This window comes from Anarrhichthys ocellatus, unplaced genomic scaffold (assembly GCF_004355925.1).
Source record: "Anarrhichthys ocellatus isolate YVR2014 unplaced genomic scaffold, GSC_Weel_1.0 scaffold23, whole genome shotgun sequence".
Taxonomy (NCBI): Eukaryota; Metazoa; Chordata; class Actinopteri; order Perciformes; family Anarhichadidae; genus Anarrhichthys; species Anarrhichthys ocellatus.
The window spans coordinates 236,576-255,192 of NW_022280053.1; the positions used below are offsets into that span (position 1 = coordinate 236,576).

Below are 18,617 nucleotides of genomic sequence, written 5' to 3' on the forward strand. Positions count from 1 at the left end.
CACACACACACACACACACACACACACACACACACACACACACACACTCCACACACACTCCTCCCAGGACTGTATGTGTGCTGCAGACTCGCCAAATTGTGTTATCATGTCTGTAATTGTCTTTCAGAGGCATCATCTTTCCTGTCTACCCTCTGAACCTTTGAACCCGCGGTGATAAAGATTCCCACTCAGTGTCACAGGCTATTGGCCCCCAGGAATCTAACGGCCCCGCAGCAAACGGGGGGCCATAACGGCTGCGTTAATGTGCCTAACCATCCTGAAAAGAGGATAAGTGTTTACATTATCTGGCCAGTGCATGCCTGCCATTAAGCGGCCTGAGCTGGGCCACGTCGACGCTTAAAAAGGCCGTTTAGGTGTCCACTCACTGGGAAAACAACACAAGTCTCCTCCTCATCGTCTATGAGAGGAATGTGGAGAGAGGGCTTTACAGTTTGTTTCATTTGGGCAAGTTATGATTGTTTCATGGCAGCTTCTATTGGACATGTTTCATGACACGTTACGGGAATATCAGAGAAGACGCCGACAGCATAAACAGCTGATCAGTCATGTGAGTTAAATGTTCCATTTCAGAGCTGTACAACAGACCAGGTATTTTAAAACGTATGCACTTTAGAGACCGTTTACCAAACGCTCTCTTTAGAAATCAAAAATGGAGGCTCAGTGTGGAAACGAGGGTGTGGAAGTAAACTCCGGACAGATGGACAGAATAACGGATGGAGGTCAGAGGCAGCTGTAAAATAAAAAAAGTGGTTCCCCTCAGAGTGAGTGATCTCTGGGGCAGCAGGGCTGTCAAAGGGAAATCACGCTGCTGGTGGAGGGGGGAGAGAAAAGGAAGAAGAAGGAGGGGGGGGGAGAAAGAGAGGTCACAAAGGCAGCTCCAGACGCCCGCCCCTGGGAGACGGATCACGGATGTCTGACCCAGAGCCGCTCCAGTTAATTGTGAAACAAAAAAGCTTTACCTTCTCCTTCTCTCTCTGTCTCCTTTCTACTCTCTGTCTCCTTACTCTGTCATTACTGCCCTCTGTGAGTCACTTTTTCTTGTTTACTCTCCCTTCTTCACGCTGCGAGCGCCGGCCTGATCCCCGCTGTCTTCAGATGTGCAAATACCACTTAGCTGCAAAGACAACAGCAAACAAAGAAATGCCTCATTCTCTGCAAGTATTCGTGTCCGGGAGGCTTCGGACGAGTCAAAGCTAGAAAGGTCAACCACGTAGACTCACTTTATGTTTGCAGAAGCGTCACAACTGCAGTGAACTATTGCTGCTTCTGTTGACAATAAGTTTAGTTCAGACAGCGGAGGGGTTTATGAGTTCATTGCAGGAGGGAACTGACTCTGAGCTGAACCTAAAACTGTTTATTTAACCGGAGCCACGTCGGTGCCGATCCTACCTGAGATTGAATCAAACAGGATGCATCTGTGGACGAGCCCGTGGCGGTGAAGACTAGCCTGGCAAATACCGGTTAGATTCAATTACGTTATTTTTGTGCTGCAGCCCCGTGACTGTGTGGTTCTCACAGGTGCTGTAACATTATCCCTTTAAGTGAAGGGGTCACTCTCACCTGGAGAAGAGCAGTAAACTACAAATCAATTCACAGCTGCAGAGACCGCTGGGCCGACCTCTGCTCTGCGACACAGAGGGAAGATTCCTGAGGTTTTACACACAATTCAACCCAAAAGTTTCACAACAAACCCTCTGAAGTTTTACATTAAACCACAAACTATTAGACCCGGGAGGTACGGCAAAAAATCGTCTATCCCAATATTCAGTTGTCAAGTATTTAATTCACACAGGAGTTATTTCATAAAGACTATTTATTTATTGAATTACAAGAAAACTCAGTTGTCGAGGTATGAAATGAGAAATGAGTGACCTGCTTTATATTCAGCATGAATCACCGCTATTAAAAACTAACGCAGGCCAATGCAGGATGCAGAGGAAAGACAGAAGGAGCACTACGGTCCTGCTGCTAAGCTCCGGCTAACAGAAGTAGTGCATCGGTGGTAAACGAGCGGTGACTGCACACCAAAATACGGTTCCCATGGAGCTGGTGAAACCGGGACCCAAACACGAAGGAAGCAGACCTCTGTGCTGAGAATTTACAGTAAAAAGTGAGTGAAAGTGAAACAACTCTGGATGACAAAGGGACTTTTTTTGGGAGCTAGACTCAAAATGAAACTACGATAACTAAATTTTCCCCCGAATGACGATGGAGTCGGTCAACACACATGGCAAAAAGTAGACTGAGATTATTAACATCATCATTCACATTCGGCTCTGGGAACTAAATGTTATCCTCTAATTTCTGACTTTTTATTAAAAGGCATAGTTTAATAATTTTGGGGAAAACGCTTATTTGCTTCTGGCTGTGCACTAAATGAAGCAAGTTAGCTTAGCTTAGCATAAAGAAGGAAGCAAGAGGCAAATTGTTCCAGACGTGCATATCTTTGTCTCATCAACCTTTTGGCAAAAAAGTGAATAAGAATATTTCCTAAACTATTTGTTTCACCAAAAAGAAAAAATAACAATGCGCTGCAACCTTTGTGTGAGTAGGTAATTCATGAATAGACTCCATCTCTTTGTTGTCATTGTTTTCTTTCTCTAATATAAACTGGGCACCAACTGGAACATGAAAGCAAATTGTAAATTTCAGCTGTTGTCACAAACACAATGTGCAATCTAGAGTAATCTGGCTCATGCAGCTTAAAGCCTTTTCCATGACCTAAGCCAAAGTGAACATTCGACACCGCCTTATCGCACACTACACACAGACGGCCTATTGTGGTGGGTCGTAACATTTTTGCGTGATTAGCATACAGCTGTGAGGCCGAGGTCCCCGAGTGTGCTCCGGTTCCAGCTTAATCAATATTCAAACACGTCTGGTACAACATTAGCTCAGACAGGAAACATGGCGGGGAGGAAAAAACACAGGAGATACAAACGCTGACTGAGAGACTTTAAACTGAAGTGAACTGAACACAACCGGCAGAGTTTAATGAGCCTGCAGTTGCTCTGGGACCAGATAAAGTGCTGGAGGCCGTGCAGCTGCAAAACCCCACCGTCCGTCTGCCGTGCACTCCCCTGAGACTGACCCCCCAGCGCTGCCACAAAGGAACAAAAAACCCACCGCAGATTCCTTCTCCTCATTTCACCCGACGGGAGGGTCCCGCCCCCCCAAGTCATTCTTTGGACGTCTCTCTCTTTTCTATAGGGGAGGCTATGTTCCACGTACCTTCAATAGATGGAGGGGACAAGTGTAGGGTGAGGGCTTTGTTATTGTGAGGACCCCACCCTGCTGGTTTCCCAGTAAACAGCAGGCTGGAGAGCCGCTGGAGGTAGATGTACCCCCAGGAGAGGCTCATCTCTGGGAACCACAGGGGGGCCCAGGGGACGGGGAGAGAAGGGGTGATTAGCTCCAGCGCTGCCCAATCTAATCAGTGTGCATGACTGCCCCACAGTGTAGCATGTAGGCGTGGGGGGGGGGCTGTGGAGGGCTGGGAGATTTATATCAGTTGTTTCAGAACAGGGGGGGCCACATGAGTGAGGTCATCACGTAAACGCTGCCGTCACAACAGTAACTCTCTGCACCCGAATGAATAGGAGAGCCAGACGAGGGTCTATTAACAGTAAAGTTACCAAACATTATGACTCACTAGCTTTTTCTCTTTTCTGGTGACCCACTTTTCCCAATTCACTATATCCCGTATCTATAAATCGAGAGAAGAGCGAATTTGTGCCGATATGAATATACTGATATGGGACATTGGTCCAATTCTGACTCAAATAGCTGGATCGGGTGACAATGGACCGATCTGGTGTCGGATCAGAACACATCGGTACTCGGTATCAGCCAATACCCAAAACCCAGGTATCGATATATCGGGATTGAAAAAGTTGAATCGGTGCGTCCCTTATTTTTACTGCCGTTTCCGCATCACCTTATATTATCTTGAGTAGATAAACCAGCCGTGTAGAAGAGATGTACATTAAATAAATCATAACATCGCAGAGAGACAACAGTAGAGCACAAAGCCTCTCGGACGCCTTTCTCCTCCTCTGTATATGCAGACTGTGACACAGACTGTTCCAGCACCGGTGAAACAGACTATTTCTGACGCTGCTTTATCATAAAAATAATAAAAAAAGAAACAAACTCTGACACACGGCTGCTTTCAATTCACTCAGAATGACTCCTTTCAGAAGCTTGGAACGGAAAACCTAACGTAATGTGACCCAGTTAGGATTTGTCATAATTTTTAAGACCGTCTTCCTTGCATTACGTCAATTTTATGACCAAATAAACAATCTTTAGGGCAACAAGACGCGTATTTCAAACCCTCTGTGATGTGTTGCTTTCATTAGAGCACTTCCTGGATGCTCCTGTATAAAGTTTTATTGACCGCACTCGTTGGGAAACAAAAGAATACTGTGGTTAAAATAATGACGACCCCCCCCCCTAAAAAAAGTGCTGATTGTCAAAAACAGCTGGGGAAGTGAATATTCTAACTCAAAGTAGTGAAACGGTAGTCTGAGGACATATGACGCACATCAACCAGCCTTGTTATCAGGATTGATCCACAGCAGCGCTCTGCTGTGACAAACTGTAATCCAGATGTTCGTCCCAGCCGGCCGGAGTCGTCTAGTTTGACCTCTGACCCGGTGAGCAGCCGTTCCATTAGTGGATTTCACACTCTGGTCACGGTGACACCACGGTCCTGGCTCACACCGATAGTGCCCAGGTCTGATTTCCATCAGCGGGGGGGAAAAAAATGTAACGCTCACAGACGCATAAAAGCGTTTATTTAGGCTCCAAATCGTCCTACTAGGAGACATATACTGACCCCTCTCCCATAAACTGCAGCCAGCATCCTGGATTAATGACAACAGCTCTGCCATCAAAGCCCAAAGAAAAGCACCAAACACAGATGATGTGGTCGGTGTGAATGGCATGCTAGTTAAACTCTTCTTTTTTCACCAACTGGATCATCTGCACCGGGCAAAAATGAGTCTGGTAATATTTAATGTCCGTGCTTTGAAGGTTGACCATTCTGTTTAGGAAAGGAGAGTAAAATAAAACATTAAAAGAACTTCTCCAAAAGCATCTGCTCTGCCATGCTGCCAAGAGAGAGAGAGAGAGAGAGGGAAATGTATTTTTTGCTTTTTTCTTGTGGCCCAAACGGAGGGTCGTAATGAATGAAGCTTATTTTAATGGGCCGAACACGGAGCCCTGAGGGACCACGTGCAACTGGCGCATAATCCCAAACCACTGACGGTCCCTGAAAGTGGACTCCGACAAAAACCGCCATCTTTAACGCTAGTCACTCATTCTGGAGATGACCTAAGCATCATTAAACATCTGAAGCTCATTTGCGTGCCTTCAAAAATTACAAAGAAAGGGCTCAAGCTAATTACAGAATATGGAGTCACAACCGAGACCACACAGTGGCTACGCCGATGTAACTAATGCAGCTGGTACGAAAAGCGACAACAATGCATTTAAACAACAATCCTTCAGCACAAGAACTACAACAGCTGCAGTGTTAATCTAGTAGCAGAGAGTTGCACGTGGAAACAGTTCATGTGGCTCTGGTCTTTCCTACCACGATGAATCGGTGACTGGGGTTTGGAACAAAAACACCACACGCCTCATGAACACTGCGTCTGTTAAAGCATTGCAATAAAGAGCCTCACACGTGGAAAATAAAAAAAAATCACTGCTCGTTGGAGAAAAGCAAAGTAGGGTTTTATTTATGCAAAATGCATAACATGTGTTCCTGACTTTGGTTACCTCATGGTCCAAAGACTTCGTACATTAAAATGTCTTTGCCCTCAGGAGCCCTTTCTCTTTCCCACATCAACACTGGTTCACAGGTGGGACCTGTTCTCAGGTTCACTGCTGAAACACAACACACAACAAAAGACGAGAATCTGTGTCGACACTTTGTCAAGACCACTGACAGACTGTCTCTTGAACCGTAGACCTCCGATATGTAGAACAGGGCCAGGATCAGGTGTTTGGGGTCAGCGATGCTTTTGACGGGGCTCCCGTGGAACACTAAACGTGGTTGTGTGTAGAGCTGAGAGAATTAGGTGATTCATTCAAGTCATTTTACAAGAAGAATTACAAAACAATGCCTAATTCCAGCTTCTCATTTGTGAGGATTTGTTGTTTTCCTTTGTCTTATTTGATTGCAAACTAAACGTATTTGGCTTTTGGGCTGTCGGTCGGACAAAATAAGACTTTTAAGACATTATAATGGACATTTCTCACCATTCAATGACTAAACAAGAGTATTAATGTTTCATATATGTGTCTTAATAAACCCTTAATAAACCTTTTTATTCTGTAACAATGCACATGGTGGAACAAAACAGATGAATAAAGGAAAGTGAAGAGGTCTTTACTTTGAATTTTGCAGACAACAGCTGCAACTAATCATTAATTACATCAGAGCTGAGAAGATTAGCTAATTAACTGATAAGAAAATAATCTGCAACTAGTTTGACAACAGACATTGTTTTGTTTAAGCTTCTCAAATGTGAAGATGTGATGCCAACATTATAGTAAATTTGGGATTTTTTTGACGCCTGAGTCCAACTTAAAAACCCATTTCCGCTCTAATATTAATCCATTTTGTGACACAGTTTGCATGGTCAGTTATATTAAAGACGTATATGAATAAAAACTGTAATAATAAACTAATTAAATGTGATAGACTCGGATCACATACTACCAGGAGGGGTCATACTGTGCTGCAGCTTTGCCTGGCAGAGCATCAGTCTGCTCGGCTTTCCTGCCACGAGTTTCCCCTTTAACGCAGCTCCGCGAGCGAAATGACACAACTTCTTTAAAAACGTGGAAACACTTGAAGGTCACAATACGCGCGGCTGAGATACTTCAACTTATACTCGTTTCATGCACGAGCACTGCTGTTGTAGAAAAGCACTTTTTAAAGAGAGTTTTTCTACTTACGTGTAACTGCTGGCGGTGCGTTTTTGGGGGATTTGCAGTTGAAGCGACGCCTCTGAGGATGTGTTTTGAGTCTTCTCTGTGGAGTTTCGGTTGTCGGGTTTGATCCGGACTCTTTTCCCCTTCAGTGTCTCCTCTTCATCTTCCACGTTTTCTCCGGGAACCACAGAAGAATGAATGGTTCCGTCCTCCTCTTCTGCTCCAGACAGACTCCCGTAGGGATGGGAGTGACTGCCCCCGTCCACCAATCACTGCTGCTCACACTCACGAGGATACATTAAATATTTAATGTCACTTCATGTGAAATACTATGTGAAGGACCACTGCTGTGAAATGTCTGTTTCTTTTTATTATTATTTTCAGATTAAATAAAGGAATTAAAAAGCTGAATAAAACCCAATACGTTAAAGGAGCAGTGTGTGTTAGTTAGGGACATCTATTGGCAGAAATGGAATATAATATTAAAGTGAAGGTTCACCCCGGCCTTAGTTCACCAACTGCATGATTTAAAAAGTGCAAAAAAAATCCCCAAAATTCGATATTGTTTTTGTGTACAGGGACACGAGTTGTCTGTTCTTTCGTGATAACATTACGTTACAAATAAAAGTTTGATTTAGGCAACAAAACCACTTTGTAGAGTTTAGGGAAAACATCATGGTTGGGTTTAAAATAACAAATAAAAGTTAGGTTTAGGCAACAAAAACATGTAGTTTACTTTAGGACAAACATCAAGGTTGGGCTCAGTTATTTTTCCACCAACAACGTAAAAGCTTCTCTGTCGTCGGCTTCTCAGCTTTGAGGATTTATTGCCTTTCTTCATTTTCTTCTATGATAAGAAACTTTATTTATTTGGGTTAATGAAGACATCACCTTGGACTTTAGGAGATTAAGATCAAGATTTTGTAAATTAAATGATAAATCAATTAATCACAAAAGTATTCAGCAGATTAAGATATTCTTCTACCACAATAACACTCGAACGTATTAAAGAGGAAATTGAACATCTAGTCTTACAGCAGTTGTTGACTTAGCATCTCTGATTACCACTCACCCTAAAGACAAGCTACTCACATAGTACCACATGGACATGTGGGTTGTCTCCATGTTACATTCTCTCTAAATCTTATTCTTAACCTTTACTGGGAGGCTAACAGCTGAGCTAAAGACTCACATCTCACACCAGTCAATGCAGACGGCTCACATTCTGAACGTCCAACATGTCTGTCTGTACGCTGCACAGCTAAAAGCCAGACTGAGCATTACTTCCAGATGCATGTGTCTACAAAATGCATGCATCTCCCATTCACCAGTCTTTTATTCTCGCCAAATTCAGTGCGAGGATGTGCAACAACAACTTCTGTACATTCGTGCAAGCTTTGCACGACAGTGAACGAGTGTGAATGGACTATTCTGAGACTGTTGAGACTAGGAGGAGAACAACTGGAGCCAGGATCTCACTGAATACAGTGAAAACACACGAGGGCCGTCTCATGACGTGGTCCGGGTGTTTCTGGTCAAACAGCAGTTATTGTCAATAATAACAGCCCTGATGTTATCCATCCAGTTCCTGGCAGCGCTGTTAACCCTGACTGACAGTCAGAATGAAAGCACAACAGAGTACAATAGAAAAACTCCTATTATACATCATATATTGTGTAGTTTCCCGATCTGAGATCTGAACGGATTCAAACGCTAACTGATTCAACATCCTGTGTTAATGTTCCTGTTTAACAATGAGGATGTAGATTATTGATTAGATTGTTATATTGTGTGTATAATGTCATTGTCTCTTTTCATTTTCTATATTTAAACTTATTTTACGTTTGTTAATTTTCTATTTTATTTGTTCGATTTATTTCCTTTTTTATTTATCCGTTAGATTTATTCTGGAGATATTGGCATCTAAGTATAAGTGACACTAAAACTTGACTTGATTGGGAAGAACAGTGTACTTATTCACTTTGTATGGCACATCAATTAAATACTTATGGGTACTTATGACAAAACAAATATGTACTGTAAGTAGAAGGGAAGGAGACGAGAGAAAAGCAAACGCTTGCAATGCTAACACGCTAAATGTGTTAGCATTTAGCTTAAAGCACCGCTGGGCCTCTTCATCTTTCTCACTCAGTGAAAGTGCCACAAATAGTTTCATGGCACGGCTATTGTATGAAGACATGAATATCAGACATATTCCCCCTTTTTGTACCTTGTAAATATTCAATATTTACTGGAAAAGTTTACAGAGTAATTTAAACTTTGTTACGCACATATTCCCTGTACTTCTTTAAGTATTTCATTGGTTAACCCTGTAACATAATGGATTTAATCTAAAGTGTTACTGAAGGTGTTGCCAGTCCTTGCTTGAGAATAAGATGAAGTATACTGAGCGCACGCTCTGCTGAAGACCTTTAATCATCCTATTAACCGAGGAGGCATTGAGCTCGAGTCTTCTAAAGCTCTTCTGTCTGTAATTACACTTAAAAGTGATTACATGCTTTAAGAACAAGAGCGATAAGTTGCACCTTCAGCTACAGAAACAAACTTTAAAATAACGTAACAATTTAAGGGTTCCAGTCTAATAACGCCTCCTCGAACGTGATCTTTTATCTGTGGTGGTCTTCCAGCACTACGAGGAGCTTTTCTTCTTTGTTGGGTGTGATAAGCTGTTGGATTTCCCCTCTTCGAGGCTCAAGGTTCAACACATTCCTGCCTGCAGTGGTCAGTATGATTTTAATCTGTTTTCACAGGCAGCACAGACAGACACAATCTTGTTTGGAATTCCAGTCGCACCTCACCTCAGTGTCTCCTTGTGGACACACCAAAAGGGGAATGAAGGGTGGCAGCCGTGTTCTTTTTTTAAACGCATGTGTCCCACATGTGCTCACCATCATAACATCTGCTATCATATCTTTTTACGCTGTCATATCTTTCAGGGCCATCACAGCAGTGGCACACATTGCTTTGTCACAGCTGAAAAAACAAAACGTAAAAGAGTCAGAGGGGGGGGCGACGTCAGAGCCGGCGAATCCCATGTGTTGATTCAGCAGAGGCAAATCAGAGTGCGTTTGTCACTCCGCGAGGCAGACTTCACAGGGCCGAGTCAAAGTGCAGGATTAAGTGTGAAAGACACACCAAAACCACTTTGGAAAAGAGAAAAGTATAAAGCCCGAGGAGGAGACGAGCTGTGACACTCGTAATGACAAGATGGAAGCGCTTGTCAGGAGGGGTAGTTCACCACAAACCAGGGCAGGAGAAGTGCAAAAGTGGTCTGCGAAGTGAAACTCGCAGGCCTCGGGCTTCATTAGATGAACGGCAGAGCGGGCAGCAACGTCTAATTAAATGAGCCGTCCCATCATCTCAAGAGGCAGAGTTTTGATTGTAGAGTAAACTAACAGAACAAGCCAGTGACAAATTTGTAGCCTCAGCGATGTAAGAAGTGCTTTCTCAGAAACATAACATCATCATGTGGTATTCTGGAAGTCGCCCATTACCAAAATCCCAGTTTAAATTCCACTTTGGGAGAAGATGGCGGGGCTCTTTTTTTAAAAGCACGTATAGACTTTAGTTCAAACAGACACTTACTCAAAATTAGAAACCACTGATTCTTAAAAAGCAAGATAATAAAAAGGAACTTTTAAAAATGTAAGCACATTAGCGGCATCGCGCAGTAGCCTCGGGCGGCCATATGGAGCAGGCTGTTACTAAATAAATAATTCAGAGGAACACGACCCAAAATCTCAAAAGACGCTCATTAATTAAGCATCAAAGTTCCATCTGGGTCTAGTTTGACACACAAAAATCACAACTCAAGGTTACTTACAAGCTTTCTTCTGGAGCTTTCAACAGCATCACACAGTCTTCGTCACAGGACTCACAGATTCTAAGGATGAGAAGAGTTTTTTTTATGGACGGTGTCTCCGAAACAAACACTCCATCCAGTGATGAAGACCATGTGATGCGGTTGAAAGCTCCGTAAAAAGCTTGGAAGTTGAGACTGAAATGTGAAACCACTCATTGATGCTTTATGAGATTTAGATAAGAAGACCACACTTATATCTGTCCGTTGGGTATGAAGCTAAATTAGCTTAGCATAATGAGCGGGAACAGGGGGAAACAGCTAGCCTGGCTCTGTATAAAGGTAAAGGCCTACCAGCATGTTATATATCAAAAAATAATGTGTATAAGTGAAGTCGTGTTTTTTTTTTTACGAGGTTATGTGTCAGACTATATCCCCCCGTTTCCAGTCTTTATGCTAAGCTAACTGTATTTATATTTAGCACACAAACATGAGAGTGGCATCAGACTTCTCATCTAACTCTCGGCAAGAAAGCAATTTTCCAAAACGTTTCCTATACTGGTAGACTCATATCTAGCTCAGTTAAGGCTATTATTTCGTACCACACTGTAGAAACTGTAGAGACCAAACTTCAACAATACAATCAACAAACTTGGCTCACAATTGTGAAAAGAAAAACCCTTTTATAAAGGAAACGAGAGTCCGTGACATCCGACTCTGTGCAGCTCTACTGTCCTCCACAGTAAGCAGCATTGTTGTTGGCGTCGCTCAGCTGCCAATCAATTCACATGACGGGTTAAAGGTCACGGCCCACATTAGGACCCGGCCGCCCGCTCTCTGCAGGGAGCCTTTCCTGTGGTCGTCTGCTGCCCGTAGGGGGTCCATCACCAGGGGGCAAAAGGTCAAAGAGGGAGGGTGCATTAAGGAAATGAGTTTATCCTGCTTAAATTACAAATATGCAAATGATCCCGTCTGATTTTCCTTCTTTGGTATGTTTGTTTTCCACGATGTGGGGACAGAATCTTTATCTACAGCAACCTTGAAGACGTGTCACCATAACTGTATCTAAACCTTGAGCGCTGTACATCCATGAATGACTGGCACGAGGGAGTTAAAGCTGAAGACATAACACGAGGGATACGTGAAGAGCACAAGACATTCCTCACATTTTCAACCTCTAAACTAGAAACACACTGAGAACCCGTTTAGCACCGACTCGTTAACAACTGGAGGGAAACAAGTAACCCAAAGAAATAACTGGACTGTAACAGAATCACAGTTTCAGTTTGTTTTACAAACATTTTCAACTTTTTAATATTTTGTTTTCTGAACAAAACACATAAATTGGTAACACATCTTGATCTTTGGCAAATAGGCGCTCACGAATAGTGTGTACAATTAATAAAAAAAACAAAGAAAGTAGAGCGCAGTTAATTTAAAGCAACATGTTTTCACCCTGCAATAATACTGTAGAGGCAACAAAACCAGTTAAACAAAACATTGACATATTATCAACTCATAAAGATGATGTCAGCAAACAGTTGCTTATTTACACATCCAGCGGATAAGAAGCACGTTTTGTTTTGGCTCTTTTTATCTTGAACATTACTCTGTGAGTTGGTCACATATAGTTCCCTAAGAAGATAAATCTTCTCCGGCAGCTGGTTACATATTTAAAAAGATATTTTCATGATCTAATGGAAGTCCAAGTTTTATATTTTCACAAACTGCGCAGCAACTTAAGTTGTATTCCTTCCATCGACAAAGAATAGCAGAGTTAGGTTTAACAGTCTGTCAAAGAATATGTAGATTTAAACATTTGTTTCATTTGTCATTTCATTTCAATAAGACGTCTCTGAAATAATAAAACATATTTATATCTTTGAAGATACAAACTCCTGAGGGAAATGTCTGGCTCTTGTGCGGCTAAATGCTCCACTAGTTAGTAGCTTTGGTCGTCTGATATGAGAGCTGTGAGACTGAACCAAAACAATGAGCTAAAAGATGCTAAAACAGTCTGCAGAGCTGAGGGGAGTCTGACGGTAATTCTCTGCGAGTTTGCCACTTCTCTCCTCCTTTCACATTACATGTAATCATTGTATGCATTGTCAACAAACAATATTGATTAGTGCGGTTTGAAATGTTAAAATCTGTCTAAAATCAACGTTATCTGCTTTCTGGAACGCTATGTTCTCTCCTGTTCGATCCTTAAAAAGCTCCAAAAAGACACCACAAAGGAGCCTGCGGCTTCTCAACAGTAGATAAATGAAGTGCAAATACCTGCAGCAGCAGGGAGGTATAGTCTTTACAGATCAGCAACATGTGTAGCTGACAGCGTTTACGCAATCGCTTCAACTAAACCTCCGTAAGCATCTCAGAGCACATCGACAATAACGAGAGCATCTGTCAGTCGGTTAGCGACCGAGGCTATCCGCTGGCTGCTGGAAGGATAAAGAATCATCACAGAGTACAACATGTCCCTGTTCTTCTCCACAGAAGAGATTACTGCTGCTGTAGTTCACCGTAAACAACCTCATGGCTGTTTAAGCCCAGGGCCCCCAGGCCCCCGTGGGGCCCGGGTCACATCTGGGGTCCTCGTCGGGGAAGTTTATCGGCAAAGCGCTTTTCTGGTGTTGATGGAGCCTCCTGAGGAGATACTCCACGACTGCTGGGAAGGTGGCGGATAAGTCGTTCCTCTCCTCTGGATCTTTTTCTACGTCAAACAGCATCACGGACTTCAGCGGATCCGCTCGGGACGGGCCGGACTCCGAGCTGTTGTGGCCGGGCCGCGGGAACCAAACGTCACAACCTGGAGGAAATAAGATGACGACATCAGCAGCCGTGTAACTAAGGCCTTTTGTTTTGGATACTTTAAAGTTACTACAAGGAACTTTCATGTTGTGTTGATGTTGGCGCCCCCTGTGGACTAAAGCGGTAGTTTTTTTAGTTGTTCCTGAGCACCAGAGTCTCTTTAAAAAACCTCTCATTTTACTGCAGCGGGGTCTGACAGTCGGCCCCTCTCAGTGCTGTTTCTGGTTCTCCCGTGCCTCCCTTCCCTCCAGCGGGTCCAGCAATACGTCCTGGGTCTCCAGCAGCGAGGCGAAGGAGGACCAGCCTCAAAGCAGCAAAGCCGGATCTGGGTCTGTTTGTGGTGGGCTAGTCACTACCGGAGGCACAGTTGAAGGAGTTTCTGGTGAACCTGCGTGATCCGTCCGATTTTGCCTGAATCGGACCCGGTGGCCCCGATGACGAGCATTAAGAATAACTCTAAAGAAACAGAGCATCTTCTCTCTGATGGTCTCTTTACTGATGGAGGTCACAGAGAGGTATCAGTTTTAAACTGAGACTGCTTCATAACCAGTTAAAAGTTCCTCCCAGTAACTTTAAGTACATTTTGCTTTGATTCATGATTTGGTACTTTCACTTAAACTATCTGGATACTTCCTCCTCCACTGATTAGCAGAGATAAGAATTAAATGTGCTTCCGTGCACAAGCGCGTTTGATTTCCTGCCTCCCACCACAGACTAAATACGGCATTAAGGGTGACAGAAGATACTGACCCGGGTAGCCAGTCAGCAGCTTCCAGTTGGAGGATCGAATGGCCGCGTGAATGGACACATTGAAGCCAGAGTTGGCCCACGAGCCTCCGCTGACCGCCTGAGCCAAAGTTACCGGACGCCCGGTGCCAGGACCTGCAGAGAGCGGAGGACAGAGCTAATCAGGGAGGTCATCCATCGTTAAAAATATGCATAGAAACCGCTGATTAAGACGATATTAAACTACCACTGGATACAAAACGCCCTCTGTGGACGTCTATGTAAACCACACGACTGGCACCGAACGTCAGTGCATACCTGGGAATCAGGTGGAGGTGTCAAAATAAACACACCAATGAGAAAGCTGTTAAAATCAGTGAAACTGCAGGAATTGACAGCTTCAAAACAATCATTTCCTTTAAGAAGAGAAATTATCGCATGTATGACTTTCCTTTAAACACGTGGAGCTTTTAGGGCTGGAGGAATTTGACAAACACGGCGGCGATGTGGTCGACTCAGCACCAGTCTTTTCATCTCAGCCAAGCACAATGAATAATTTGCCATTACTGCAGCTGTGCAGATTTGAAAAGCGGTAGGAAAACGAGGAACAACAGTCACAGTTACCAACTGGCATCATCTCAGCAGTTTCATGAGGCAAAAGTAAATAATTCATCTTTGTTCTGAGGGTGTCCAGAGATGTCTGCAGCCTCGAGCTATTTCTGCTCTTACGGAAAAAAAGTCTGCCAGAAGAGAGCACACCTTTCTTTAAAAACAAAAAGTAGCCTCGAGAGCTTCTCAGGTTCATGCTGCGTTTGACCCCGACAATATGGTCCTGATTAGACAGATTTGAGAGTAATTTCGGCGTCCTAATGCTGTCAGAAACAAGTACTCTGCTCACATTCTTTGCATATAGACAAATCCACACCCACACAAAGCCAACGCTTCCATCGGAGCTCGTTTTCATGGAGTGGATTCGACCACAGCGACATGACTGGAGAATTAAAACATTTCCGATCTCAGCGTTTTTTTGCAACCACATGATAAAAGCTCTGACATTGATTTCTTCACTGATCATTGCACAAAATGCCGTGTGGGTATCTTAATTGTTCTCACATGCATTACGCCCGATCCCTGAACCAAACCGGAATTTGTGTAAACAACTAGTCTCGCAGAGCTCACATCCTTTGCACAAGAAGGGCGAGCTGCGGTTATTGACATCATGCCAGATTTAGGTGTTAAGTGGGTTCGATTGAATTTCGAGCTCTTCTTCCACTTGCTTCTTTCAGGAAAAGGGGCCTCAAACCGCAACACGTCCTACATTCATTCTTTGCATGAGCGCCTCAAAGCAAGGCCTTGCTCATCTGGACCCACAGCAGGAGAATCCACAAATGGGCTCAAGAAAAAAGGAGGAAGGCGAAGGGGGAGAGTGGGAAGAGACCCTGAGAGAGCAGAGGAGTGTGGAGGGGAAATTTGGGGGGTGATTTAAGGGCTTGGGCCAAGTCCAGGGTTTCTCCGCGAGAAGTTCAGGGACCCCTCTGTGACCCATTCAGCCGGGATCCCTCTTCTCACACAGAGCGGGCGCAAAGAAGGGGGGATTCTGAAAAGCGGCTTGAAAGGAGGAAGTATGTAAAAAGAGGACAAAGCTCTTTCATGACCTAAACGGACAAAACCAAAAGAAGAAACGAGGAGAAGCCGGGTCTCAAAGACGGGCCGGGTTAATAGGAGAAGAGGAATCTCAGCATGGAATGCATCTGGAGGAGCCGGTCGTCACCGAGGCGGCTGACAATAAAGACTCCAACACAAAACACGGGCGCTTGTAAAGCAGCAGTGTTGTTGATGATTTAGATGGTAATGACCGACGGTAAACGTTGAGATTAATTTGAGCTCCGCTGGCTTCTAGCCGCATATAAATAAGCTTTCATTTTAACAGGCTATTTGGATGTTTCCCAGTAGTTCTTGGCTAAGTTTTAGATGAGCGATGTGATGTAAAAGTGCGTAGTAAAAAGAGCGTTTTAGCACCTTTCAGCTCATTGTTTTGTTTTTACGGCCCACAACTTCGTAATGTTTTAGTCTCACAGCTGCAATTAACAGCCGACCTCTGAACAACCCAACTCTACGCTGCCAAACAGCGGACACACAAAGTTAGCAACTATAGCTGGGACATACTGGCAGCAAAAGAGTTGGTGGAGACCAAAACAGAGCTAAAAATGAGGGCAAATATTGGTCTTATGTCCAACTGGATATGTAAATATGTACCTGATGTCCTTCATAAAGAGATAATGTGTCAATGTCATGGTTACAGCTTGTTACGCTGCACCCAAGTTGCCAAAATAAATCAATTTATGCTTATCTTAAGGTTAAATTGACCCGTCTGGTGTAAGCCAAGGCTGTCGCTTTTTTAAGATCCTTTTGCATCAGATAACCAAGTTGTACTGCAGTGCCGCAGACGGTATTGATCAGCGATAATGAGTCTTCTACCACACCTCCTACATGCTAGAAGAACAGAACTGACTGAAACGGCTTCTATTCTCATGAAGACCCATTATGTGCCCATTACGGCACATCTGTGAAACATTTCAGCAACAAAAAGAATGTCCTCCTCCCAAACCTCTACTGTTGTTGAACGTGTAACCAAAGGTGCAGCGTTCTCCACAAAGTCAGAAACAGTGGCCTCAGACCAGGACCACCCAATATTGAGAATGAGACCACTTCACTGTGTCTGACAGCCCAGAGAAAAGAGGCAGTCACATGAGCTATTTCCTGGAAACCTCCCTACAATCACAGAGTTTAAACTACACACACACACACACACACACACACACACACACACACACACACACACACACACACACACACACACACACACACACACACACACACACTTTTGTTGTTCCTCACATGGAAGCAGAACAAATACCATTCCATGAGGGACAGTAATCACAAACACGTGACTAAAATGTGAGAAAAATAAAGCTTATTTGTACAGAAGTGGAAGATGTTTCATTTTAAATTAGACAGAGTTAATATTGATAAATCATCTTAACATAAATATTACCTTCACTGGAAATAACGCGCGTTCACGTTTCATAAAGCTGCTGAGATTAAAGGACATCCACTGATAATAATCCAGACACCATGTGAGACTCCCCTCATAAACTCTTAATCCGCTCTACACAAACATCAAACACTCACAATAAACTAAAGGTGGATCTATAACGTGAGTTTAGTGGGATGTTATATGAGGCCGTGCTGTTCTGAGGCTTTGTCTGCTTTGACTCGAGTTAATTGGATCCACGATGTCTGGTGTGTTTGTGAATGCGGGCTCAAACAATGAGCCTCTTGATACTCGAGGGCCATGATGGGAATTAAAACAATAGAAAACGAAGGGAAACGCATTGGTAGACATCGTGGACACAGAGAGGAGGAGGAGGAGAGGTCACTTGAGGTTTCCAGCAACCTCAACTGTTGTCAGTGGGACATGAGAAATGGTGAAAGAAATGTTAAGTAACTGACAATTAACTAAATTGCCTGTAGGAGTCTATGATGTCGGCCCGGTGCCGGTGCCGTCCTCTCTCCCAGTGTGAGCTGGGACGGATCCTGCTCAGGATTTATTGATAAAGAATCGATGCACGAGTTGAAACCAGCGATCACCGGATTATCAAAAGGGATATTAGATAAACTAAAGAGGCTTCAGCTGCTCTAACACGCTGTTAAAGTTGCTCTTGACACAAACTACTTCTGTGCTTTTTCATGTGAACTACAGAGTTCAATATTCCCACATTTCTAAACCCTTTAGAAACACCAAAAAGTCTCATAATAACCAACCGATCGGTGCAGCAACGCCCGTGTTCTGCGAGGTAAAATTCTTAAATTTAAATTCTTAAAGTTTTCTTAAAGCAAGTGACGGATGACTGGGATGACTTTCCTCGTTTCCATTTGCTTCAGGAAGCTTCTCACAAAGAAGACGTGCAGCTGCGTCGGTATGAAATAAACTGGAGGCAAACTAAGTTTCCAGATTTACACAACGGGGTGAAATGATCTCAGCCCGTTGGCAGTAAAGTGACGAGATCTCTGCAGCTTGCGTCAGCCAATGTTTGTATTTCACAAGATCGTATTTCAAAATTCACGTCAAAAGTCTCTCTTCACCGGGTCTGTGTGGGAGCAGATCTACATAAACACTGTTCACACACTCTCACACAGCAGGGGCAGGTTAGGAAACCTCAACTTTGTCCAAATCCTAAAATGAAACCCTGCTGGAGGTATTCGGTCTTGTGTGTTCTGATTCACGGGA

The 18,617-nt window shown here is 43.6% G+C and overlaps 1 protein-coding gene across 2 annotated transcripts in view; it reads right to left on the bottom strand.

Moving 5' to 3' along the window:
* The window catches only part of arsb (arylsulfatase B), a 42,939-nt gene that overhangs the window by 17,905 nt on the left and 6,417 nt on the right, over positions 1 to 18,617 (bottom strand). The window contains exons 7-8 of one of the 2 annotated variants that reach the window (XM_031859872.1): positions 14,351 to 14,482; positions 12,002 to 13,598 (exon numbers count right to left, since the gene is read on the bottom strand). The exons of the other annotated variant lie outside the window; for it this stretch is intronic. Coding sequence (XP_031715732.1) covers positions 13,333 to 13,598; positions 14,351 to 14,482 — 398 coding nt within the window. The 3' untranslated portion in view covers positions 12,002 to 13,332. Of the gene's footprint in view, positions 1 to 12,001; positions 13,599 to 14,350; positions 14,483 to 18,617 lie in introns of those variants that run through there. 2 annotated transcript variants of the gene reach the window in all.